The sequence below is a fragment of the Neolamprologus multifasciatus genome, chromosome 8 (genome assembly GCF_963576455.1).
Source record: "Neolamprologus multifasciatus chromosome 8, fNeoMul1.2, whole genome shotgun sequence".
In the NCBI taxonomy this organism is placed as follows: domain Eukaryota; kingdom Metazoa; phylum Chordata; class Actinopteri; order Cichliformes; family Cichlidae; genus Neolamprologus; species Neolamprologus multifasciatus.
The window spans coordinates 871116-897947 of record NC_140446.1 but is presented as its reverse complement, the minus strand read 5'-3'; the positions used below and the strand labels follow the sequence as shown (position 1 = coordinate 897947).

General features: G+C 45.6%; 2 protein-coding genes across 2 annotated transcripts; both read right to left on the bottom strand.

Annotated features, from left to right (window-relative positions):
- Positions 1-10: 10 nt before the first annotated feature.
- LOC146512064 (interferon-induced protein with tetratricopeptide repeats 5-like) lies at positions 11-10636 on the bottom strand. Its single transcript, XM_085170288.1, has 10 exons — positions 10523-10636; positions 7943-8122; positions 6849-7038; positions 4802-4993; positions 4389-4613; positions 4115-4256; positions 1399-1519; positions 976-1141; positions 710-757; positions 11-615 (listed from the first exon to the last, which is right to left on the bottom strand). The coding sequence occupies exons 1-10, from the start codon at positions 10534-10536 to the stop codon at positions 334-336; spliced, it is 1560 nt and encodes a 519-aa protein (XP_085026414.1). The 5' UTR covers positions 10537-10636; the 3' UTR covers positions 11-333.
- Positions 10176-21172, bottom strand: LOC146512063 (interferon-induced protein with tetratricopeptide repeats 5-like). The gene is made up of 10 exons (XM_085170289.1): positions 20637-21172; positions 18139-18306; positions 17860-18049; positions 16694-16885; positions 16362-16589; positions 14959-15100; positions 14756-14882; positions 14535-14673; positions 14252-14299; positions 10176-11172 (listed from the first exon to the last, which is right to left on the bottom strand). The coding sequence occupies exons 1-10, from the start codon at positions 20726-20728 to the stop codon at positions 10975-10977; spliced, it is 1524 nt and encodes a 507-aa protein (XP_085026415.1). The 5' UTR covers positions 20729-21172; the 3' UTR covers positions 10176-10974.
- Positions 21173-26832: the final 5660 nt, after the last annotated feature.

The window sequence follows — 26832 nt, the reverse complement described above, 5'->3', positions numbered from 1 at the left end:
ATTTGTTAGAGGCTGGGGTCTGTCACAGCAGGTAAGACCCCAGGTGCAGGCTGTGTAAAGATGACCCAGAGACAAGATGCTAGCATGCAGGGCGTACATGGAACGCCATAGCCAAGTGGCCAGCATAGTATACAGAAACATCTGGAAGCCCCGAGGTCAACATGGGAGGTGGTGGAGAATGACCGAGCTAAGATCCTGTGGGACTTCCAGATACAGACGGACAAACAGGTGGTGGCTAACCAACCGGACACAGTGGTGGTAGAGAAACAGAAGAAGACGGCCGTAGTGATCGATGTAGCGGTTCCCAGGTGTGATGTGACGTAGCCGAGCATTTCAAACGGTGGCCTTCCTGGTACAAACTTTTTCACATGCGGCCTCTGGAAGCTTCTCCTCCGGGCGGTCTTTCTCTTCCCCGTGTGCGGTCAGATCCAGGCGCAGCTCCCACAGGGCTGACAGATACTCGTCATTGTTGGCGTCTATTTCCAGAGCGCGCTCATAATTTCTCACAGCCGCGCTCCGATCGCCCTTAGCTCTGGCCACTGCTCCCAGGATGCCGTAGGACGCGGCGTCTCTGCGATTCTTTTTGAGGCGCTTCTCAGCTATCGTCGTCAGTTTCTGCAAAATAATACCTGAAGGTTACTTCCTGTTTACTAAGATCAGATTGAGTTTGCATTTGTTTTGCATAAAGCAGAGTGAGAAGCTGGCCAACCTTCACACAGTGCTTCCAATGTGATGTGTTGATGCACAACTCCAGAGCCTGTTGGATGCAGCACAGGACACGTTAGCAGACGGTTAACTGTCCACAGCTCGACTTTCCAAATGTCCGTCTGCCTCAGAGGCCTGTTCGCTAGTACTGGTTGCACCTGGCGTATGCACCTGGCGTATGCACCTGGCGTATGCACCTGGCGTATGCACCTGGCGTATGCACCTGGCGTGCACACCTGCAGTCTGAATGCAGTTTTGGACGATCTGTACCTTTTTGTAATAGGTGAGTCCGAGGTCTTTCTGATCCGTGTGATAGAAGCAGAACTCTGCATAATACCGGTAGATGTACTGACGGATGCCTGGAGGTTCATCCTCCAATGTCCGCAGCACCTCATCAAACATCTGCTGAGCTCTGAAGCAACGATCTGATGACTGTCTGTAGAAACATCAATACAGTCGAGTAAAACTATCTGACATAATGTTGGTGTGACCACAGGGGTCAAAGTTTCCTTCACGCACTTGTTTCCAGCTTTGGTAATATTCAACGCTTTTTTGTTTTATTCCAAGTGATCACGTCGGTCAGGTTTAGTCCAACCGTTCTTCTACCTGTGTCATTACTACCAGCTTTTTTAAATAAACATAAAACCAACACTGAGAATATTTCATTGGAAACAAACTGACAGGTAAACAGACCTCCTTTCAAAGTTCTGTGCGTACTGCAGAGCCAGCAGAGCTTTTGCAGCATTGAAACCCTTCTTGAGCCTGACTGATTCCTCCAGATGCTGAATACAAAGACGTCTCCAATGCTGCACCTCTATTGGATAAAAACAGGTGTTACTGACTGAAATATTAAACACCCCCTTGTGTCCAGTCTTTGAGTGATGACGTATGAACACTGCTCCGGTCCAAACTCCTCTGTGTTTAAGGCTGTTGTGTTTTTAACATGTTTTAATATTTTGTATCTTGTTCTATTTAATCTGAACAAGCCTCTAAAATCAGTCAGTGATCACTGTCAGCCTCTCTCTGTTTTTATCACCACTGTTCATTTTAAAGTTCAGTGTTTAAACCCTTACGATGTAGCTACAGCCCAGCAGCAGTATATTAATGACTAACCTCGTGTTGTGGGTGGATTATCTCAGTTGTTTTTCTGACTGAAGTTTGGTCCGTTTACAGCATCCTGCCATGCGATTGCATTTGTCTCTAACCATCAGGAACCTTCACGTTAACTTTTATCAAGTGGAAAAAAGTTAGCGTTCATCCTCCAGCTTCACTGTGTTTATGCTAACATAGCTGTGTCGCTAGCGGTCACGTAGCACATCATTATATAGCAGCTATTATACCATGTTGGAAATGATAGCAGAGCTGTGCGTTTGAATTTGTCAGAAATCTCTCAGTCAGAACATCAAACTATCATGTTTAGGTGGAAACTAGTGTGGTAAATATATTAGGTGGTAGTGCTTTAATTAGTGACATATTAATCCAGAAGCTAATGAACGTGCACAGCATAGAGCCTTATAAGTGTTTCGCTTGTAACTGCATATGTGCCTGCACAGCGACGGTTATAACAGGATGTACTCAGGATGTGATATATACGATCATGGGCCCCCTAACGAGAACAACAGGAAGCAGCTGAGGTGAAAGGCAATTGAGACACCTTTCTAAGTGTTATAGAAGATTACCAAAAAAGGAGTTGCATTTAACTGTTACTAACCATAATAGACTACGTGCACGTTAGCATATGCTACTTCCGGTGCGGAAACTCCTGTGGGGAGCTTTCTTTCCGGTGTCCTATTCACGTCTTGTTTACGGTCCAAAACAAGTTAAGCAAATGAATGAATCAAGCGGCGATTTACATTTCTATAGATGTCTCGGGCATTTACCCAATATATCTGTAAATGATGCTCATCGACATGTCGATATTTTCCCCCGTGCCTCAGAGCAAAAGAGAAAAGGATTCAAATGTTATATTTCTCAGCTGTCCCTCGTTTATCGCGGGTGTTATGTTCTAAAAATAACCAGCGATAGGTGAAATCAAGTCGCCAATTTTATTTTTTGACGGTGCAAAACATTTTGTGGACATCGTGGACATACAGCACTGCACTTCAGAGTCACACTGCTAGCATCGATGCAGCGATTCTGTACAGGAGAGACGGAGGAGATCGTCTGCAGCGATCAGGACACAATGTGACGTAAAAAAAACAAAAGCATGCAAACTTGCACTAAAAAATCTGCGAAACAGCGAGGTGAAAGGTGAACCGCGTTATAGTGAGGGACCGCTGTAATTTTGAGGGTAAGTCACAACATTCGTAAATACTAATCTATAGAAACCGTTACCAGCAATCGTTCAGTTTTTGTGTGGCTTTTTTCACGGTTTGTTAACATGCTGTGTAGGTGTGTACTTGACTAGCTGATCTCAACATAACGGAAACATCTGGTTTGACTATTGTTCAGCTGTAGTTTGAATGCTGAACATTTGCCTGTTTGAATCATGAGACCAGTCACTATACAGAGATGTGCTTCTGAATGTGGACGATGTGTCTTCTGCTGCAGTTCTGCTTGTGTTGAGTGATGTAAACAACTGATCGATCTCTTTAAACGTCAAAATTGATCATTAGATTTTTATGACACAACAGTGGTGAGTGTTCCCACCTTCTGCTCTTTGTAACTTAACGCCATCTTTCCGTTTTCGAGTTTTGGACATGATTTTGGAGGATATCTTCGCAGTAGCGATTGTGTACAACCCCACATCCGGTCTCAAACCAGGAAGTTAGCATTTTCTCGTGCACAGGGTCAATTGATGGATGTTATATTATCTGCTTACGCATGAGGGGGCGTGAACACCAACATATAAAACTGTATATCGAAGGGCTTCCTTTTTGAGATCGACACAGAAGGTGGTGTTGTGTAAATCTCCCATACATGTATGCTTAATAAATAATTGTTGATTGACTGGACCTGCTCTGAGTCTTGGTTGTTTGTTCTCAGCACAACATCAGAGAATTCGGGAAACTAGCGAGCTAACTTCCTGCTAACTTCCTGCTAACTTCTTACTCCGTTAAACTTCATAAACCCTGTTCCCCATGGATGCCTGGATGTTAAACTTAATTGTTACACCTGGTAAAGCAGCAGCACATTTTATTAAAGACCGTTCGTAACTCTTAGTGAAGCCGCAGTGTCCTGAAGCATAGTTTGGGCCCAGAAACAGCTAATGATGTCAGACTTAAAGACTGGACTAAACCTGAAAATGTATTCACATGTTGATTGCTTTATTTGAGACCTGCTGTGGTGTGCAGAGGCACAATAATAAAGATGGTATCTCTGTCCAAATACTTACCCGACTGGAAGGAGTTTGAACTTTATACCAGGTCCTACCTCCTGATGAGAGTATAAACAGAGTCCAGTGCAGTACCTGACTCTGGTCGGTCTCTTTCCCCAAGCAGCTTATTCTTCTTCTTCTCGTAACACAGAGCAAGCTGGTGGTGAATGAAAGATGACTGGCTTTTCTTCTCCAGCATACTCTTCAGCAGATCGATAGACTCATCCAGCTGATCCTAGAACAGGGACGAGTCACGGTAACGTCGGAGAGACGAGACGTTAGAAGCATAAAACCAATATTTTATCTCGAGTCCCTTGATTCACCATCAAGACCAGTATGTTTTTCCTATAAGCTACAGATGTTTTACCTGGTTGCGGAGATATTTTGCTACGTAGCGGGTGACTTGAGTGTCGTCCTGTCCGACTTCCAGGGCCTTCTTCACCAAACCTTTAGCCTCTGTGTGTTTGTTCATGTCGTGGACCAGCTTCAGAGCCAGCAGGGACATCAAAACGCCATCATCTGGATTTTTTTCCAGGGCTCGACGAAGCTGTTTAGTGGCTGGTGATTCCTCGGGATACCAATCATTAACATTCTGAAGATAAGAGCTCCATAAGTTTGCTGGATGTAATTTATTTAATAGGTCTCAAAGAATCAACAACAACACGACTACAAAGTTAATGACTACAATGGTTAATACAGGAGAATCCTATGGACTGTCTGCTTCAGCAGGATAACTGCGTATATGCTAAACCGAAAGGCTGATTGGCTGATAGATTGTACCTGTTCTGTGCGATAGAGGACGATAGCATAGCCAGTGTTCCACTCCCAGTCATCAGGCTGCAGCTCCAAAGCTTTGCAGAAGCATTCTTCAGCTTTGGTATAGTAAGAATGGGAGAACTTAAGAAAGGTCCAGCCCTTCTCCCCGTACACCTCTGGATGGAGGTCAGTGGAAGAATCAGGCGGATGCTTCACCTGCAGAGTCACAGTATATTTAACAGAAATAGACTTGATTGCAGCGAATTCTTTGACAGTGTCTGAACATTTATCACCTTTTCAGCCGAGAAGCCACAAATGCACAAACTAGTCTAGTTTGTCTGTTATATGCAGTTTATGTTTCAAATGTTATAGTTGTCACAGAAATATCCTGAAGTGTTTGGTTGCTAAACTGAAAAGATGGTCTGATACCCATACATATGGTCCAGAAAGGAATCATGCAACACTTTTGAACTTCTCTTGTTTTGTTTGGCAGTGTGCGCTATCACAGGGTCTTCATGTAAGTGAGTGATCGCAGGTTTGGATCCTGTAGAAACACCTCAGGTAACCTGATGGCTGCACACTCTGTGGTCCAATAACAGGTCTAACATGGAGCTGTCACATTTCTCTTTATATTAAACTAACGTGGAGGTTTAGCTGTTGTCAGTCTTGGCTGATTTCCAGTGTTTATGCAAAGCTAGGGCCCTTTCACAATATAATAATAATGGATTGGATTTATATAGCGCTTTTCAAGGCACCCAAAGCGCTTTACAATGCCATTATTCATTCACTCTCACATTCACACACTGGTGGAGGCAGCTACAGTTGTAGCCACAGCTGCCCTGGGGCAGACTGACAGAAGCGAGGCTGCCATATCACGCCATCAGCCGCTCTGGCCAACACCAGTAGGATAAAGTGTCTCGCCCAAGGACACAACGACCAGGACAGAGAGCCCAGGGATCGAACCGGTGACCTTCCGGTTACAGATACGCTTCCCAACCCCCTGAGCTCGTTCTCGTGGAGTTGTGAAACCTCATCAGTGGCTGTACTGTTCCAGTTCAAACATCAAAGTCAAGTACGCTCAAAGCGCCTCGATGTATTCCCGCTCCGCCCATTCCATCGAGCAGGCAACGTTGTGACTTGTGTGGGCCTGCCACAGCCAAATATCCCAGAATGCATTTTGTCCAAAACTTAGCGGCAGCATCGAAGAAGAGCAGCAAGTAACGTTTGAAATATGACTGTTTCTGTGACACAGAATAAACAGTCGATTTGTAAACATCAAATATCTGCTGCATTTATCAACACGTCACCTTTTTGCACCAACTGTCAGGTGACGGGAGGCTGAGGCTCACTAGAGCCAGTGAGACTCCCAGCACATTGTTTTCATTTTGATGATTTCTAAATCTTTGTGTTTGGATTATTTCAGCTTTTTTGTTGTCTTTTGTTTTCTTCTTCGTTTTTGCTTCTGAGTAAATCGGTTTGACTGAGATTAAAGTTAAACCCCAGAAAATGTTTCATCATCATCAGGTGACTTCTTCAGCCTCAGCTGACAGCAGGCTTCAACCTTATAAACAGGACATAATGACTGAAACCATTGATGAACCTTGGGCTGCGAGTTTAGGATCATTAATATGCAAAATGTCATGTAAAAAATAAAATCTAACATTAAAAATATTTTCATTCAGTTTCTGGAAACATCTGGATACCCTGACGCTCCAGAAATGATGAAATGATGTGTTGAACATGTGTTCAGTGATCGTCCACTCCACAGCTGACTATTATAAGTTTTGAGGGTCAAAGAAAATCAAATCCTTCGACCTGTTTTCTTCAGTGGCAGCACAAGCTGTGCGTACGATGTTTGTAAGAGAGATGAAGTTTGTGTTTCGGTGACAGTCTTTATGAACATATCAGTGTCTGGATATTATAACAGCCATGAAGGCTAAAGGCAGGGGTTCTTTAGATGGTTATTATTATAGTCAGTGCCTCTAGATTCACAACAGCGTCTATGGGTGGGTGTTAAAGAAGTGTTTAGAAACAGGTTAAACCAGTCGTGTTTCTGAGGGTGTACACATGCCAGTATATCCTCGACTCGCTGACAGTAAGTCTGGGACTGTTCGTAGTCTTCGGTGTGGTATTTCAGCCAAGCCAGGTCTCCGTACGTCACGATGAGCCGCGGCTCGCTCTCCTGTCCGTAACACTCCCTCGTCTTCTCCTCTGATTCGGTGAGGAGCGACAGCGCCTCCTCTGGTTTACCCTGAAGATACCTGAGGATGGACAACAAACAGGAATAACTCGCTGTGCTCCAGCGTCTTCAGGGTTTTGACACGTCTTTGTACCTGTAAAGCCATGAAACTTTGCAGCGCAGCGACATTAAGAGTAATTGCTCGCCTGACTTCACCCACACATGAACTTCCCACTCGTGATCCAAGGGGTTTAATACGATGGCAGCCCACCAGCTTCAGCGTTTCTGGGAAGGACTTCCACAGGCTTCGGAGCGTTTATGGGAATTTTTGATCATTCTTTCAGAAGCACCTTTGTGAGGTCACACTGTGCTGTTGTCCTAGCAACCACCAAACCCAGACTCCGCCATCAGAAAAGCGTGATTGGTCGCTCCAGACAACACGTCTCTAGAGCTCGGCGTGCTTCACGCATCGATGCTTGGTGATGTAAGGCTTGCATGCAGCTGTTCGCCATGGAAACATATTTCCTAAAGCTCTGTACGCAATGTTGACGTTTGGAGGTGTGCATTGACTCTGCACTACGATCCTCACCGACCCCGCTCCACTTCCTCCCAATCTCCTCCAGCTTGTTCTAATCCCACTAACAGTCGGCTCAAGAGGAAAGTTCACGCCTGGACAGGTGACATCCTATCACGGTTAAAAGCTGGAAATTCACTGAGGTCATGGGAGCGACCTAGGTGCTGATTTTCTACACCTGTGGACATGAAAGTGAATCGAACATCTGAATGCAGTGACTTGGATGGGTGAGTGAATATTTTTGGCAATAATGTAAAAACCCAGCTTCACAGAAGCAACTTGCACAGTTGAATCTTATTGTTTTCCATCTTTGTTGCTATTTTGTGCCCAATTATGATGATTTTATCTTTGGATGTCCCACAAACGAAGGCTTTTAGCTGAGGCTTCCTGTTCAATGCTCTGCACTGCGTACCTCACATAAGACAGGAACCTGTAGGAGTGGGCCAGGGCGCCCCGCTGCCCCAGTTGCAGGTCTATATCATGCTGCAGCTGCTTGCTAAGGTCGTCCAACTCCAAGTCTTCCTTCTTCAGATCCCAGGTGAAACGACTCTCCAACTGGTGCAGCCTGTGGTGTAGATCTTTACCTGGATCACTGCGTAAGACAAAACACATTCTCAATATAGTAGCAAGTGTTCACAAACATGAACAATTTAATAGTTTCTTAGGAGTATTTATGGTTTTATTTTGTGAAAACTGACGGAAAACAAATGTGCAGCACATGGAAGCAACATAAGAGATTGTGTTAATCTCATTGTTAGTTTTTGAACCTCTTCAAAAACAGAACATGCGGATCAGTCCAAATTCAAAGATCCTCGTGTCCTAATTGTTCTGTTATTTGAGGTTATGGATGTTATTTGACTGGAGGCGCCATTACTCCAATGAGTGTCCTTTATTATTTTTCAATTGTAAAAATAGCAACAGTAACAGACTAAACTCCAAACATTACATCATGTTACAGATTTTAATATTAATTAGTCGTTGTCAGTTGTTGATTTGTCCTGTTCTCATTGTGTGAGGTATTATGATGGCTGTTTGCATACTATGCATACTCTCTCTCTTCATATGTGTGTGTGTGTGTGTGTGTGTTTCTCTGGTGAAATTCAGTATGGTTCCGACAACAGTTTTATGTTAATGTACAATCCTTAATATGTTTTATGTGTGTGTGTGTGGGGGGGGGGGGGGGGGGGGGGTGCCAGAGGGAGCTGCTGCAGCTCGAGCCTTGTCGGGAGCTGCGGTGGAGCTCGCTCTGCTGGATCGTTGTGCGAGTCAGTTTCCCAGCTTCATGTCTGTGAGCTCACTGGAGTGTGAAGTATTAACGTCTGTCTCTGTGTGGAGACGAGAGGGCAGCGAGCACGGATACACGGACACTAGTGTTAGGAAAATACATTTTCTAGCGCTTATTTGCTGTGCGTTTTGTTTTATGCATTTAATAACAGACCAGTATATTAAAGGCCACCTTTGAGTTATAAAGGTCATTAGATTGTTGAGCAAGACTGAAAACTGCAGAACAGGAAGCTTTGTGCAGAGAGCATCGCCTACGTTTGTCCTGGTAACAGAGAACAACAGGAAATGACCTTTGGGTTGTAAAAACTAGAGTGCAGATGTTTTTGCAGCTGTGTAGCAGACATGTTGAATTAAAATCGATAAAGTGACGGTTTGCAGGGGAGGAGGGAGCAGACTATATTATACACATCTGGCCTGTAATGCTTCAGATCTGCAGATGCTTAGCACCGTGCACATCTCCCTTCTGGGAGGTAATGATTGAATAAAATGATTGTAAATACTGTGGCCACTCTCAGTCTGCGTCTTCTCTGTCCGGCCTGAAGAATAAAAGAAGCTGGGACAATACTGGGAAGCAGCGTGTTGGAGCACAGACACTGGGAGAAAACACTGCACAGGAGTCGGACAGCGCACGGGGATTTATTGTTGTGGTTTAACTTTATTTACACTGTAAATAAAGACACTGCTTCATTGCAAGAGTCCTGCATTTGGGTCCTCATTCCCCACATCAATCATCACATATTAATTAATAAACTGGAACGGGATCAGGCGGGTTGTAATGCACTGGGTGAATATTTCTCATCATGCTTGGACTTTGCATGTGGTGTTCCACAAGGCTCTGTACTGGGTATTAAATTATTTATTATTCATATCAATTATATTTGTAAGGTATCTGATATATTAAAATTAGTGTTATTTGCAGACGACACAAATATTTTTTGTTTTGGAAGGAATCTAAAGTAACAAACAAACAAATCTAAGTAAACTAAAATCGTCTTATTTGGGAAACACAAGTGCAGATTCATGTAGATGGTGTGGAAATTGAAAGAGTTCTTGAACAAAAGTTTCTTGGTGTGATAATAGATGATAAATAAAGCTGGAAGTCTCATATAAATAATTTACATAACAGCATTTCAAGCAGTATTTAAATTGTGAGTAAAGTAAAACCATTCTGGGCCACAGATCACTCCACAGTCTCCACTGTTCACTGATCGCACCGTGTTTGCATTGCTGTGCAGATACGGTGCAACAAATGTTCGCTATCATCAATCTTTATGTTACAAAAAAGGGCCGTGAGGATAATCCATAACACCGGTTACAGAGATCATACAAATCCACTATTCTTAAAATCAAAAACACTAAAATAAATCTCAAAAAAAGTGTTTTGAGGATTCTGACAGTTGGAATCCCAACATCAAAACGTCCTGATGATTTACGAGCCGAGCAAGCTGCAGCCTGAAGCAGTCATATCTGGGCATGCCCACCACACCCACACTGATGTTCAGCCTGGGAACTTCTCTCACTGACACCTCTGCTTCTCATTTAAATGCATTTTTTCTGCATTTAAATCATTTGTGAATCATACAGTTCCACACGTCTGTGTGCATGCAAACCCTCATATCTATGTACTATTATTTCCTCAGTCTGTGTTGGATATCGTGAGTATATGTACATAACAAATAAATCCTGAAATAAAGACAAAAACACTCACCTCATTTTAATCATTAAGTCTCGGACACGTTGGCACAAAGCGTACTGGATGTGCAGCAGTTTGCAGCAATATGAAACAAGTAATGGTGCGTTCAGTATCACCTCTGACAGGACAATGGCAATAATTAATCATAGTGAAGCAAACAGAAGGTTTTTCTTTCAGCTGTGAGGTCACCAAAGAAAACTCAACATTTAACCCATCAAGGTCCTGAGGCCTGCAGACACTTCCTGTCTATGACGGAGGTTTGGGTTGTGCTTTGAAGATCGTTTTTTTCCTACAACACCTGAATGCACCACAGTCTGCTTAGCTTTCGTTTCCTCTTCATCGCCACACAAACATAAATGTGAGAAAGCTGCTTTCAAAGACACAGAGACACGAGGGGAAAATCAGCATTTGATGAACCAGGAGCAGCAACGGTGACCCTGAGCTGCAGCATCAGCATCACAGGATGCTCACTGCAGCTCCAGGCGCAGCTCGCACACGGCACACAGGTACTCTTCATTGTCCTCGTCACAGTTCAGAGCTTCCTCATAAAACTCAGCAGCCTTCTTCCTGTCGCCCTCAGCTCTGGCCACCAGGCCCAGCAGAGCGAGCGCCTGACCATCACGCCGCGTCTTTGTCAGACGTCTGTCAGCGATCTGCTTCAGTCTCTGCAAGAAAAAACACGGAGGAACAAAGAAAGATGGATTTCTGTGTATTTAAAGTAAGTGACTACTACATTCAGTGTCTCTCTGTGACCTGTGACCTGTGGACTCTGTGACCTGTGGACTCTGTGACCTGTGGACTCCCCACGCGTTGCTTTTACCATAACGGTGTAGTTTGACATGACAGATTTAGAGTGTGAGGCTTGTTTCATGCTGCATTCATGACAAACAGCAGGGCTCCACCTTCTTCTGCTTCTTCTGCTTCTTCTCAGCTGCCTGAACAATATTAGAAGTTTCCACAAAGCCAGTTTTCTTCTGCTGTGGCTGAGTTTCTCCTTCTCTTCCAGGTAACTGGTGGAAGATGTTTGCACTACCCAGCAGCCCTCCAGAAGCTCTCAGCCTCTCATCTTCGTCGGGCTAGCTGGTGGAGCATCAGGGTTTCTCTGTTCCTACATGCGTAGACTCACTCATACAGACACAAGCAAACCCACACAACAGTGTGGAAGACAGGCTGATTCTGACATCACCAACAAGAAGATCCACTTTGTGAAGATGCGCATTAGTTGGCACAAATGATGTAAAAGCAGTCTGCAAAGGTTGCTGATACCCAGGTGGGATCACCTTCTCTGGGAGCTCCACTCTGACCCTTCAACCGCTGCACGCTCTGTGAATTCAGCACAGACCTCAAACACCAACGTATGCTTGGACCTGAGCTGAACTTCATGTGCCAGCGCTGACATCTGCAGCTACGACCAAACAGCTGTCAGCAGGTTTCAGATCTTTACAGCCTTCTCCCCCTGAGTCGGCTCCTACAGCACGACGTGTCCGCTGGAGAACATGCAGAAGAAACCATGTGAACTGTGGTGATGTTTCACACTGGCTTGTCGACCTCAGTCTTCTGTCACACCAGATCTGACCTGGCCTAAACCCTCTGATCCCCCAACACCGGACGGACTCGTGACTAGGGATGGGTATCGTTTAGGTTTTATCTGATACCGGTGCCAAACCGGTACTTTTGAAACGGTGCCGGTGCTTAAACGGTGCTCAAACCGGTGCTTAAAGAATGGAAAACACAAAAGTGGTCCAAAAACCTCTCATGTTCAGCTGTTTTTTTGTAAAAAGATAACAATGTTAGCCTTTTCTGCAGCTATGGGGCATATATGGTATCATTCTTGGCTGGAAGCAGCTTAAACAATGGAAAAAACACAAACTTTGTCCAAAAACCTCTCATGTTTAACTGTTTTCCACTTTTTCTTTGGTCATTTTAGCCTTTTTGTCCAGGGTGAAGGGAGTATCTGCCATCAAACAAGAAGACAGCCTCATGTAGCTATGATGGTGTTTGCTAGTTCACCTTACATGCATTAATGTAATAACGTGGTTAGCCTACTCAACGTAAATTACACACGAACAACATTAAGCTACTCACGCAGAGAAGAACGGCTGCTGCTGCATCATCATCATCATCATCATTTCTGCTACACTGGCAGGGCTAGGGGCCAGGACTCTCCTCTTCGGGTTTTTGGGGGATGTTGCTAACTCCGGGTCGATAACAGGCACCACACCTGCAGTAGATGTGCTCGGTGTGAGGTCTCGCAGCAAGCTATCAAATACGGCGCATTTCTCGGCTTTTAAAAAAAAACACTATCCGTCGCCAGGTGTTTCATCAGATTTGAGGTGTTACCTCCTTTGACAGTATCACAGTATCAGCTTAAAGCACTTGTTGCAGCTGCTGAGTTTGCATCTTTTGCTGTGAAATACAGCCAGACTTTTGACCGCTTCGCCTTGGACATTTTTAATCTGTAGCTCTACGTACCTGGCCCCGCCTACTATTCTCGGAAACTTAAAATGATTGGCTAGAATCTAAAGTGTATCATTCCTTTTTTTTTTTTTTTTTTTTTTTCTTTTTTTTTTTTGCCTGTCCCGTTTGGCTCTTTTGCCATCAGAATTATTGTCTAAAGGCGAAGAAAGATGCCCAACGGTTTTTCTTTACCAAATTGACCATCCCAGCTTTGCCGTAATGGTCCATTTGATTCACCTTTTATTCTTTATTTTATTTTCACTTGCTGAATACGGGACAGATTTGACTGGGGGAAAGAAAAGGGAGAAAGAAAGAGGGAAAGAAAGACAGTTGAGAAGAGGGACGGGGGAGAAGGGCAAAAAACAAAAACCAACAGAATAAGCAGAAGAAAAAAAATAAATAAATAAAAAAATAAATACATATATCGATCACCTGGATCACCTGTTGAGAAAGAAAAAAGAAAACAAGCAGAAGAAAACGAGAGTAATACAATAAACCACATCACAATGATATATGGGAATATGACAGTAACTACTAAATATTAAACATTATTGTGCAGCACGTAAGATCGACAGCACAGTGTGCATTGAGGTAGGAGCCAAAAAGGGTGTAGTTTGTGTGTGTGATCACCCGTGTGTACACCTGTGAGCATGGACGCGCTTGTTTTCTTAAAAGGTTCCCTCATGTAATGATCTGCTAGAGGGTGTGGGGGGCCACTGCCCCGTCCTCCAGGGCATGAAGCAGGTATGGAGGAGATCAAAACCCCAGACATCCAGAGGCCCCCAGAACACAAGAGACCAAGGAAGACCAACAGAGGGGCAGCTGCACCACTGTCCCAGAAAGAGCCGAGGAGAGTCCCAGATGAGGGGTCACCCAGCAGCCACGGAGCAGAAGCCAGGGGGGGCTGCAGTGACGTGCCCGTGAGCTCCGCCGGCAGCCAGCTGTGCCTGAGTGACCGAGCCCCAGGCCGAGAGGCCGGGGGCACCCCACCTCCGAGGTGGCCCAAGCGAGCCCCAGGCTCCAGGCCCCGATAAGCAGCCGCCAAGGAGTGAGCCGGTGTGTACCCGGAGTGTATCATTCCATACCAGTTGGTGGCGGTAATGCACCTTTCAGTTGTTTGCCAACCGCCAATACAAATGTAAGGAAGAAGAAAGTGTATCACAGCTCAGGAAATAAAGCACCGAAATGTGCGCTGCTTTTCGGTCTGGTTACTACCGTTTATGTCAGAACCGGTGCCATCATGGCACCGGATACCGGTACCCATCCCTACTCGTGACCTGTGCTCACCTTAGCGCACTGTCTCCACTCATACTTGCTGGGTGGTAACAGCAGAGCCTGAAGAGGAAATAAGAAGATCAATCAAACCGCCTTCATTAAAGCACACAGCATCATGAAGTGTGCAGCCATGACCTGAGTTTATGGCAGCTCCTTTCACCTGTGGTGGAAATGTCAAATAAACGTGACATTAACAGGCCGATGCTGCAGTTCAGTGGAGTGTTGGATCAGTGCTCTGGCCTCCAGTAAGCCAGCTGCACATCACTAAGACTCAGGGAAACTACACCCAACTCACCTCGGTGTAGTGGGCGATGGCTTCAGCCTCGCTTTTTTTGTTAAAGTAGAAAAAGTCAGCGTAGCGCTGATGGACAGTCTGAAAAAGGCTTTTCTCCGACTCTGCCAGCTTCAAGCACTGCTGGAAAATCTCCTCAGCCCTGAGGAAGCAGAAACGATGATGATGATGATGAATTTAGAGCCAAAAACAGAAGAGCGACTGCACTGCAGCTTTGTACAGACCTGCTCAAATCCCTTTGCTCTGCATACAGCTGTGCCAGGTCAGTCAACGCCAGGACGAAGGACGGCCTTATCTCCACAGCAGCTTTAAGGTGATGGATACAACGGCGCCTCCAGTGCCGCACCGCTCCTGTGGGGCGAGACATCACGGTTAGATTTGAGCTGTTTGTTGAGCTGGGCTGCAGACATGCCGTTTGTTTCTGTACTCTGGTCGCTGTTGGGCCGGCGGCTCTGCTCTGCAATTTTCTTCCTCTTGTAGCACAGAGCCAGCTGGTGGTGGATGAAAGGCGATTGATCGGCCCGCTTCAGTGCTCGCTCCAACATATCGATCGACTCATCCAGTCGATTCTGAAACACATTGAAGGAGGAAACTCACAGGACCACCGAGAACTGGCTCAAAGGAGAAGATTCAGTGAATTAAACGGACACAGGATCACCTCCCAGTCAAAGACGAATAAGGTAAAATGAAACTTCAGAGGGGCGTGGCTTACTCGGCTGAAGCCCGGGTTGTTTTTTCAGAAGCCCGGGGTCTTTTCGAGTGTCATTTTTTTTCAGTTAGATGCCTGACTGACAACTGTATACAACAAAAACTACACACAATAGAATGGGAGGCAGAGCCTTCAGTTTTCAGGCCCCTCTTCTGTGGAACCAGCTTCCAGTTTGGATTCAGGAGACAGACACTATCTCTACTTTTAAGATTAGGCTTCAAACTTTCCTTTTTGCTAAAGCATATAGTTAGGGCTGGACCAGGTGACCCTGAATCCTCCCTTAGTTATGCTGCAATAGACGTAGGCTGCCGGGGGATTCCCATGATGCATTGAGTTTTTCCTTTCCAGTCACCTTTCTCACTCACTATGTGTTAACAGACCTCTCTGTATTGAATCGTATCTGTTATTAATCTCTGTCTCTCTTCCACAGCATGTCTTTATCCTGTCTTCCTTCTCTCACCCCAACCAATCACAGCAGATGGCCCCACCCCTCCCTGAGCCTGGTTCTGCTGGAGGTTTCTTCCTGTTAAAAGGGAGTTTTTCCTTCCCACTGTCGCCAAAGTGCTGCTCATAGGGGGTCATATGATTGTTGGGTTTTTCTCTGTATCTATGAAGCGCCTTGAGGAGACTTTTGTTGTGATTTGGCGCTATATAAATAACATTGAACTGAAATGAATTGAATATTCGAAGCACTAAATTCCTCCTAATTTTGGTAAGTCCTGTTTCAGTTCTGGGTCTGGCTGAATCGGGGTTTACTCCTCGTGTCCTGATGCAGCCCTGATTTGTTCTGCCTCGCTGCTTAATTAAAAAACTAGTTTAAGGTGTCCTGCATATGTCATATATATTTATTCCTATATGAAGTCATTCTTTTTTGAACAAAACTGAAAACAGCCTAATAAATCTTTCAGTCATTTCTAAACCCCCCTCCCACATGCATACTACCCTTTAGGGCTAAGGGTGTATAAAGTGCCTGGCTCCGCCTCTGCCCTGGAACAGAATGACCTCGACTTTCTTTGTAATTTCTCTGTATGAAACAGTTATGATGATCTTTTCATAGCAACACGATACTTTCAGCTGAGCCCAGGACCCTGAATGGTGGATGTCTCTGCACTCACACCTACCTGATTACGAAAGAATTTTCCTATATAGCGGTTGACATGAGGATTGTCAGGATCAGTTTTCAGTGCTTTATTCAACAGTTCCTCAGCTTCTTGGTATTCCTTATAGGCGCCCAGCTTCACAGCCAGCATGGACTGCAGAACTGCATCATCAGGGTTGATCTCCAGGGCCAAGCGAAGCTGCGTGATGGCCGGGGACTCTTCACCTTTCTTTAAGTTTTCCAAAGTCCTCTGCAGATAAGAAACCCATTAATGTACCCTGTTGAAATGTTCTTGTTTTAAACTGTCATTACTGAGTAATGTACACTGACACTGATACTTCCTATAAAACTGACCTGTTCTGTGCGAAAGAGGGCGATGGCGTAGCCGGCGTTCCACTCACTGTCGTGAGTCTGCGCCTCAAGTGCTTTACGGAAACAGTCGATGGCTTTGGAAAGAGAAGACCTCGAAAACTTAAGATAGGTCCAGGCTTGTTCTCCGTACACCTCTGGGAGGAGCCTCGTTGAGGAACCAGTGGGATGATTTGACTGTAGAAGAACGTGTGAGAGATTCAGCAGCATGTGCTGGATGGTACACGTACAGTTCAGTTATCTTATTGTGAAAACTGCTCAAAGAAGTCCTGCCATTAATTAATTCTTCGATCTTAAATATGATCAACTATCTCTAATAATCGGCTATGTACCACAGGCCTTCAAGCTGGCTGCAGTTAAACCTTTACTCAAAAAGCATCTCTAGACCCAGCAGTCTTAGCTAATTATAGGCCAATCTCCAACCTTCCTTTATATCAAACATCCTTGAAAGAGTAGTTGTCAAACAGCTAACAGATCATCTGCAGAGGAATGGTTTATTTGAAGAGTTTCAGTCAGGTTTCAGAGCTCATCACAGCACAGAAACAGCTTTAGTGAAGGTTACAAATGATCTTCTTATGGCCTCTGACAGTGGACTCATCTCTGTGCTTGTCCTGCTAGACCTCAGTGGGAAGGAAAAACTCCCTTTTAACAGGAAGAAACCTCCAGCAGAACCAGGCTCAGGGAGGGGCGGGGCCATCTGCTGTGATTGGTTGGGGTGAGAGAAGGAAGACAGGATAAAGACATGCTGTGGAAGAGAGACAGAGGTTAATAACAGATATGATTCAATACAGAGAGGTCTGTTAACACATAGTGAGTGAAGAAGAAACACCCAGTGCATCATGGGAATCCCCGGCAGCCTACACCTATCGCAGCATCAGTAAGGGAGGAGTCAGGGTCACCTGGTCCAGCCCTAACTATAAACAAGCCAGTTAAGGTAGTTCAGGCATCTGAGCAGGAAACCCTTTGAAGGCCTCCTGGTGCTTCATGTCCTATTAGAAGGTCCCAGGAAGGATTATATCTGGAAAGACCTCAGTGTCCCCCCAGATGAGTTAGAGGAGGTTGTCTTAGGTTGCTGCGTCTACGACCCAACAGAAATAAGCAGCAGAAATGGAGGATGGCGGGCCAGCTGGATGGTCGGGTGCTGTACGTACCAGGATGTCCTCCACTCTCTGGCAGTAGCTCTGTGACTGTTCGTGGTCTCCGGTGTGGTATTTCAGCCAGGCCATGTCTCCATATGTCACAATGAGCCGCCTCTCACTCTCATCACCATAACTCTCCCTGATGGTCTCCTCTGATTGGTTTAGAAGTGACAGCGCTTCCTCTCGTTGGTCCTGAAGATACCTGAGGACCAACAGGTCATCACAACTGATGTTTAAGTAAGTTTTGTCAGATCTTGTCTCATCAGACTGCTCACCACTGAGGAACTGTACCTGACATAAGCCAAATAGCTGTAAGATCGAGTCACTGCCCCGCGCTGCCCGAGCTGAAGCTTTATGTGCTCCTGCAGTCGGGTGCTCAGGTTTTCCACGTCCACGTCCTCCTTCTTCAGATCCCAGGTGAAGTGACACTGCAGCTGCTGCAGCCGGCCGAGCAGAGCGCTGCAGAGAGTCACAAAGACGAAGCCTCTCAGCTCTGTGTTCACGGTCACACAAGGTCTAAACATGAGTCGTTACAGAGCATAGACGTCCAGGAGGAGAATCTGAGCCAGGTATCGATCCTTTACATCTACAGTGGCTTCCAAGTATTCAAGATACAAAACAAGGCAAGTTCTGGGAATTATCTAACCTGATATATCACAGAGATCTGAGGGAATTTTGACCCAGAAAGTGTGAATTTTCCTGCATTTCCAGAAAATGTGTGTGTGGTTCGTCCCATCACACAGCCTCCAACACTGTTGTTGTGTATTGGTTTGTTTATTTTTAATCTTTGGTGTAATAAAGTAGCGAATTTGATTTTTCCAGATGAATTTCTCCACTTTAATGACTGAGCTGTGTTCTTATGTTCTTTCCATGTTTCCACCCTCTCAGTGATTCCTTCACTCAGCTCTCTTTCCCATTTTACTCTCACATATACATATTCCTGTCTCGACTCCATCAAACATTTGCAGACGCTGTTCTTGGAACAACACTTTTATATGCCAGTATAATTATTTTTATAATAGGATGGATTTTGTCTTCCTTTATTTTTATGTTTTTATTAAAGTAATCTCTCACCTGTATCTGAAAAAATCCTTGTTTTTTAAGTTGTATTCTCGTTTTAATTCTTCAAAACTTTTAATTTCTCCTTTTTTGATTAATAAACAAATTGCTGTGATTCCCTTTTCTTGATTCTTTCTCTTTTAAGGTTACTTGATACTGCGATTAGTTTCCCACGTATAACTGCCTTCAAACAGTCCCATAGAATAACTGGATCCGTTTCACCGTTTTTTCTTCTACATATGTTTTGACATCTTTTTGTATTTGTTCCACAGATTTATTGTTTAATAGCCCCACATTCAGTCTCCATATTGTGTTTTTTGGTCTACCTTTAAGGTAGATTTTTAAGTAGATAGCACTATGATCCGACACATCTGCCTCTCCAATCCAACAATCTGTTATTATATCTCTGTTCCCTTTTCTCATAAAGAAGTCTGTTCTTGAATATACATAATGTGTTGCTGAATAATGACTATAAATAATTCCTCTGTAACAGATGCAAAGCTCTCCAGACATCAAAATAATTAATGTCTTCTGATCTTACTAATTTTTATTTTTCTTCAGGCTGGTTGTGTCCAGGTCACTCTCTAATATCACATTGAAATCTCCTCCACATGTGCACACACCTTCTGCTTCCAGCACAAGAATATCAAAAATTAATGTGAAGAATTCCTTATTACTTACGGGGGGGGGGGGGGGGGGGGGGGGGGGGGCATACACATTCATCAATGTGACCATTGTTTGATTAATCACACCCTTCACTGTGACATATCTACCTGATCCTTTATTTCTTTGTGGGATTGAAACTTAAGGGAGCTGTTATCAGCATTGCAGCCCCTCTTTTCCCAGAGTTTGTGTGAGAGTGTAAAAGGTGTTTTTGAACCCAAATTTACTCAATTGTTTTCTATATAATTATAGAAACTATAATTGTTTTCTCTTTTTGATAAATGAGTTTCTTGTAGGAAAATTATCTGTGTCTCCTTTTTCAGTTTAGTCATAATCTTGGTTCTTTTAACTGGGTTACAAACTCCATTAACATTTAAGGACATTGTCATGGTCCCAGTGTGTCCCGGTGTGTCTCCACCTCTGACTCTGAGCTGTCCCTTTGACGGCCCCATTACATCTGAACATCTTCACCGTCTCCACCCATCACAGCAGGTCTCACCTCCACCCTGCCTGCAGCCTCTTCCTCTCCTCTCTGTGACCTCAGGTCACTGTTCTGCTCCTGGCAGCTTTGACGCGTTTTACTAGAGTAATACTTCCGGTTTGAGTACTGTGGATGTTGTCGCTACACATTCACTGAGAAACAGTGAATGAAACAGTGACTGGAGCCACAATTCATAGCAAAGCATCCATGACACCGACTGACAACGATCACAGACATGTTCACAACCGACCTGCTGACGTGTCTGAAACAGAGAAAAGCAAACGAAAGCAACGCTGTAGGTGCTGCAGGCCGGACGGTGACGTCGCACCGCCGCGGTTCACGCATTCTCGGTCATCCAGGTGAGGAAACTGAAGAAGTCACCTGGAGGACGAAACGTTTCGCCCAGGTGAACAGAATCCCCTGCGTGGGCGTTACTCTGATGACGGCTCTCTGCAGATTTCACAGTAATCTGATTACACCCTGGATCCAGATCGACTCGGTTAAAGGTTAAAGGGAGGCCCTGAGCTGACTTCACTTTCCAATAAGTGATCGATTATCAGACTGATCGGAAGTCTCAAACACTCACCTCATGTTGCCCTCTTCCTCCTCAGAGGGAGCAAAGTGATGATGAGGATGAGGGAGAGCGTGAGCACCGAGTGACCGGTCCGCGCGCTCCATCACAGAATGGAAACTTAACGTGAGGCCTTCACGGTCCTCTCTGAATGCAAGTACAGCAGAGAGCTCGGCCGGGTGACGCAGACTCACACTTGTGACGTGAAACGCCAAACTTGTTCGTGTTACACAGTCATTTCCACGGGTCACACTCCCAGCGTGTCCCCTCTGACTCCATGCTCAGCCACTCTAACGAAGCTTATTTCAGGTGAACGGCAGCGCCAAGCGTCCTAAATGATGTGATGACGTGTGACGGTGGCTCACAGGTAAGCTGCACAGCCTCGTTCACGTGGATTTTGATTGGTTTACACAAAGTTACGTGAAGCACAGGTGGAACATCTGGAAAGGAGTCACGTGCTCTGTGATCACAGAGCTCTGCCTGCAGGTCCACGAACACAAACAGGTGCTGCAGAGGGACAGAGCTGCGTCCACACTGATCTGTGTCTCTGCACGTGTCTGCAAAACGAGTTCAGTCTCAGTTCATACGGAGGAACAAATGTCGTCATATAAGGAAGAATCACGTGGTTAAAAACTACTGTGGTTGACACATAAGGTTCATTTTTAAAAAGAGGCACGTGGACGGGATGTGAAACGTGACTTCAGAGGGGTCCTTGAAGGCAGCACGAGGAGACGCTAAGTTTCGTTTCTGTGAGCCAGCTGAGAGCTCAGAGATCAGCTGATCAACTGGTAATCTGTAACTGACTGATTTGGGATCAGTCAGTGGATTAGCCAATTGATCATGATCCATATTGAGGAGAAAAGGAAGCGATTCGTCAGCTACAGTAAAAAAAGACACAAAGCTGGATTTATTCTGTGTTTACGCTGCAGCTGCCTCTTCTTCTCTCATTCTCTCCTGTTTCTACTTCAATCATGAAACTGATCAATGATCAGCTGATCTCTTGCTTGTTTATCGCCCACTTTGCGCCAGAAAGAGGAAACCAGCGGATGTCGCGCTAAACAACAGCAGCACCTTTGCGCTTTAAGCTGCTGGTCATGATGTGGGTTTGGAAACATGAAGGTGAAACAAATCATACATATATACCAACAACAGTGTACATGGTAAATGGTAAATGGCTTGTATTTGTAAAGCGCTTTACACTATTGTGGTATCGCAGGAAATTAGTTGGTTATATAAATATATGAGTATGCATAATAGATACCTACATCCTAAGTTCCTGTTATTCATCTGAAAGAAACAGAATGAGTGTTGTTACAGTGGTAACGCCAGGAGAGGCAGTAGTGGTTCTGTGTTACATTAATGTTGTAAGGAAGTGGGAGAAGAGTGTGTCCTGTAGGAGGACACTGGTGTTCTGTACATGCACTGAAAAGAAGGTTCAGTAAACCAGTTGCAACGATACTCCACTGTAAGTCTCAGTTATTTTATTTTTGTTTTTGAAGATGCAACAACTACACACAGTCACACACATTCACACACTGGTGATGGCAGCTACATGTAGCCACAGCCACCCTGGGGCGCACTGACAGAGCTGCAGTCAGCATCCTCTGATGAATCGCAGGGGCAGGAAACGCTGGTTTTTCCAGCATGTTCCTGTTTCTTTGAATGCAGCTTTCCTCCAGTCTCTGATGTATGTCTGTGCTTAGAGTTAGAAATGTTTTTGTTTGTTTTTTAGTTGTTTAAAGTAAGAACTTCTCTGCTCAGTGTAACCATCTGTGTTTTGCAGTGTAAACTTGATGAAGAGGAGCACTTTATGAATGTGCCAGTAAACATTATTCCTGTCTAACGAGGTCGTAATGAGTCTCTGTGCTTTTCTCTGCACACACGACTGCGTCTGCAGCTTTCCTCGTATTTACCCGCTGACTGCTGCTCAGGTTGTGAGGAATTAGAAATTATTTTGCTGCTATTGTTAATAATCATCATCATTACCATTGCATTAATAATACAATCTGCAGTATTGATATTGTATTCAGATGTTTAAACATATTGGTACCCGATTAGCCTTTATTACAGGTGCAGTGATAACCACTCTCAACTGTTGAGTTAAATCTATAATCTTAGATGCTTTTGAATGTTTGTTATAATCTGAAATGTGTACGTGCTGATTCTGTCTGGTGGAAAAGGTTACAAGGTTCAGCTGGTGAGGCGAGAGGTGAAACTGAGTGCATCTCATGCTGACACTCACACATTAGACTCATTTATAGGTGACAGGTTAGTCATGTTTGCTTGTAACTCTAAAATTGTCTCTGCAAAAGAGGAACAGTTTGGTTTCCAGACAGGAAGTGAAAGTCAGATGACAGGAAGCATCTGCTGTGGAGACGGAGACAATGTTATTTTAAACTGTGTTAAGTCATTGTGGTTTTGAAGCCTATGTATGAACTGTATCTGAGTGACGTTTAGGGGGCGTCAGTAAATTTAAGCCCTGAAAGGTATAAAACACCTGCTTATGCTCTGTAAGTCGGGGATCGGCGCTGTCTGCGTACAGCGGCGGTCTTCCCACGCGCGTCATTAAAATCATCGTTTGACTCCACCCGGCCGGATCAGTGTTGTTATTTTGAAAGTTGATTACCTCCTCTACCCCTCTTCAATATTGAACCCAACAAGGTGTACCTTACCTAAAGGGCGATCGTGGCTCAAGAGTTGGGAGTTTGCCTTGTAATCGGAAGGTTGCTGGTTCGAGCCCCGGACAGTCTCGGTCGTTGTGTCCTTGGGCAAGACACTTCACCCGTTGCCTACTGGTGGTGGTCAGAGGGCCCGGTGGCCTCGCCTCTGTCAGTGCACCCCAGGATGGCTGTGGCTACAATGTAGCTTGCCATCAGTGTGTGAATGGGTGGATGACTGGATATGTAAAGCGCTTCTGGGTCCTTAGGGACTAGCAAAGCGCTATATAGGGGCGACTGTGGCTCAGGGGGTTGGGAAGCGTATCTGTAACCGGAAGGTCGCCGGTTCGATCCCCGGGCTCTCTGTCCGTTGTGTCCTTGGGCAAGACACTTTACCCTACCACCTACTGGTTTTGGCCAGAGGGGCCGATGGCGTGATATGGCAGCCTCGCTTCTGTGGCTACAACTGTAGCTGCCTCCACCAGTGTGTGAATGCGAGAGTGAATGAATAGTGGCATTGTAAAGCGCTTTGGGTGCCTTGAAAAGCGCTTTATAAATCCATTATTATTATTATAAATACATTTACCATTTACCTGTCTGTGGCGTCTGCACACCATTTAATGAAACAGACGTTGAAACAGTTCGAGCTGTTTAAATAAAGTTAATGATTCCATCACAGATTCACTCATTTACTGCAGCAGAGGAACGTGAAGCACAGCTGGAACATCTGGAACAGACCCAGCTGAACAGCAGCTGTGGCTCAGAGCTCCACGTCCACACCTGAAACTCTCACACTGCAGTGAGGCTGAAGCACCAGCAGGTGTCAGCGTAGGGCTGAGTGTGAAGCTGTGACTCTTCAGCACATCTCTGAGAGTCAGTGAGCACGCTCAGACCAGCACTTTCCACCATCACCGCTTCTGAAGAGAAACATCAGCTCAGTCTGAGGACACCTGGCACCTCTGAGGCTCCGCCCAGCACGGGTACAGGCTCCGCCCAGCACAGGTACAGGCTCCGCCCAGCACAGGTACAGGCTGGCTGGACTTTAGTGAGGCTTCTTTCAGAGAGGAAGATGAAACTTTACTTAGAGCAGCACCTCACCTCATGCACTCCTACTCTCTACACCTGGCCCCTTCTTCGAGCACTCACCTGTCATTAGTGCGAGGGGCCCCGCTCACAGTCACCACGGCAACACTTCAACAGAAATCCTCGAAATGTTTTGTAATTCAGATTTTATTGTTCAGCTCATCTTTAATCTAAAGAAGCTGAACACACAAGATAAGCAGAAAAACATGTTTTTAAACCTCTTTAACGATTTTAATCACCTCTGAGGAGGAACTCGCCGGGGGGGGCGTGGCTTTGACAAACGTGTGTGAAGTGTCCCCGACAATAACACGCTCAAAGACAAGCAGCCGTCTGTGTGTGGCAGGGAGAGTTTTCCATTTTCCCTCGTAGGAAACATCCCAATAAGGACGGCAGGGCGGGTTCTTGCCGCTGACGCTGTGTGGGCGGGGCCTGCTGCCTGAGCCCACCAATCACAGCGCGCTCTCCTCGACTCGCTGCTCCTCTCTGACGTAGAGACGAACAGTCGGAGCCACGAGAGCGCCGTGAGCCGTCGACGGCGTGAGCGCGTTAACTGATACCGGACAGATGTGCCGATGAGGCAGCTGGCTGCGAGCGGGACAGACGAAAGTGAAACGAGGGACAGAGAAAGAGAGAAGCTGGCGAGGAAGACGAGGAGTCGCGGCGCCGCTGAAGGAGAAGCGCCGCCGCTGAAGGAGAAGCGCCGCCGCTGAAGGAGAAGCGCGGCGTCAGAGCGAAACTGGAAAGTTTGATTCTGAACTGGAAGTGAAAGTTTGAGCACTGAAGACAAAATGAAGCTAAAATAAAGTTTATGAAGAGAAACACACAAGTCTGTTTCCTGTTTGTGTCCAAAACACACACACACACACAGACAGACACACAGACACACACGGACACACACACAGACACACACAGACACACACACAGACACACACATAGACACAAACACACACACAGACACAGACACACACAGACACACACACAGACACACACATACATACACAGACACACACACAGACACACACAGACACACACACAGACACACACACACAGACATACACACACACACACACACACAGATACACACACAGACACACACACAGATACACAGACGCACACACACACACAGACGCACACACACAGACACACGCACACAGACACACACAGACACACACACACAGACACACACACACACATACATACACAGACACAGACACACGCACACAGACACACACAGACACACACACAGACACACACACACACACAGACACACACACACACGCACACACACACACACACACACAGACGCACACACACAGACACACGCACACAGACACACACACACACACATACACACACAGACAGACACACAGACACACACACACACACACAGACATACACACACACACACACAGACACACACACAGACACACACACACACACAGACACAGACATACACACAGACACACACACACACAGATGCACACACACACAGAGACACACACACACACACATAGACACACACACACACACATAGACACACACACAGGTTGTTCTGCGCAGTGTACCAGGGGCACGGAGAAAAGTTGTCGTACCATAGGCACGAGGGTTGTGTATGTGTGTGTGTGTGTGTGTGTGTGGGGGGTGCAGTCATACACAGGAGTGTGACACTGTGATGCTCCCACACTAATCACACTCACAGTCATTTCTGCTGAGAGCTGCAGTAGATGTCCTCGGTGTGCAGGCTGATCAGCTGACCTGCTGCTCTCTGTGTTTGTACACAACAGATGTGAGCAGATGTTTCTGTCTCTACACTGACACTGTTTATTCTCCATCTCTGAGTGAACGTAGCTCTCTGTCGTTCCTCTCCCTGTCACATACAGCAGCTGGACTTTATCTGCAACACACTGTGAGACAAACTGCACACAACAGTTTGTGCGTTTGCTGATGTTTGTAGAGCTGATAGAAACGCTGCCTTGCACATTTCCACACGTCACTGCCTCTGCGCTCGCTCCTCTTCGGTCGGGCCAGCTGGATGCTGATGACCCGCAACTGCAACTTGCAGTCCTGCAGTCGTTGCAGCGTGGAGCCGAACGTGCTCACGTTCAGCCCTGAATATGGAGATGAGACAGGACAGGACGTCTCATGTGTTTGACGTTTGGAGGCTGTGACGAAATATTAGCTCGAATCAAACCAAATAAAATGTTCCTAAAAAATAAATATTGCAGTAAAGTACAGATGCCTGAAAATTCTACTTAAGTAGAGAAACGCAGTATTTGTACTATGTTACCTCCTGCCTGTGCAGACTGAGCATGCTCAGTCCACAGCGACGCTGTCCTTCGCGTTCTCAGGTGCACGTCACACACATGCCTATGCTACAGCTCACTTTATTAGGTACAGCTCGCTGGGACCGGCTGACCCACGTTTTTCTTCAGATCTGCTTCAGATTGAGCTCGGTGCTGGGAAACAAATCG

Coding starts and splice junctions, on each gene's coding strand:
- LOC146512064 (XM_085170288.1), bottom strand. Junction 1,520..4,114: donor AAGAGACCGACCAGAGTCAG/GTACTGCACTGG, acceptor TTTATCCAATAG/AGGTGCAGCATTGGAGACGT. Junction 1,142..1,398: donor GCACAGAACTTTGAAAGGAG/GTCTGTTTACCT, acceptor ATGTTTCTACAG/ACAGTCATCAGATCGTTGCT.
- LOC146512063 (XM_085170289.1), bottom strand. CDS start 20,728: ATGGAGCGCGCGGACCGGTCACTCGGTGCTCACGCTCTCCCTCATCCT. Junction 14,883..14,958: donor CCGGCCCAACAGCGACCAGA/GTACAGAAACAA, acceptor CTCGCCCCACAG/GAGCGGTGCGGCACTGGAGG. Junction 14,674..14,755: donor GAGCAAAGGGATTTGAGCAG/GTCTGTACAAAG, acceptor CTGCTTCCTCAG/GGCTGAGGAGATTTTCCAGC.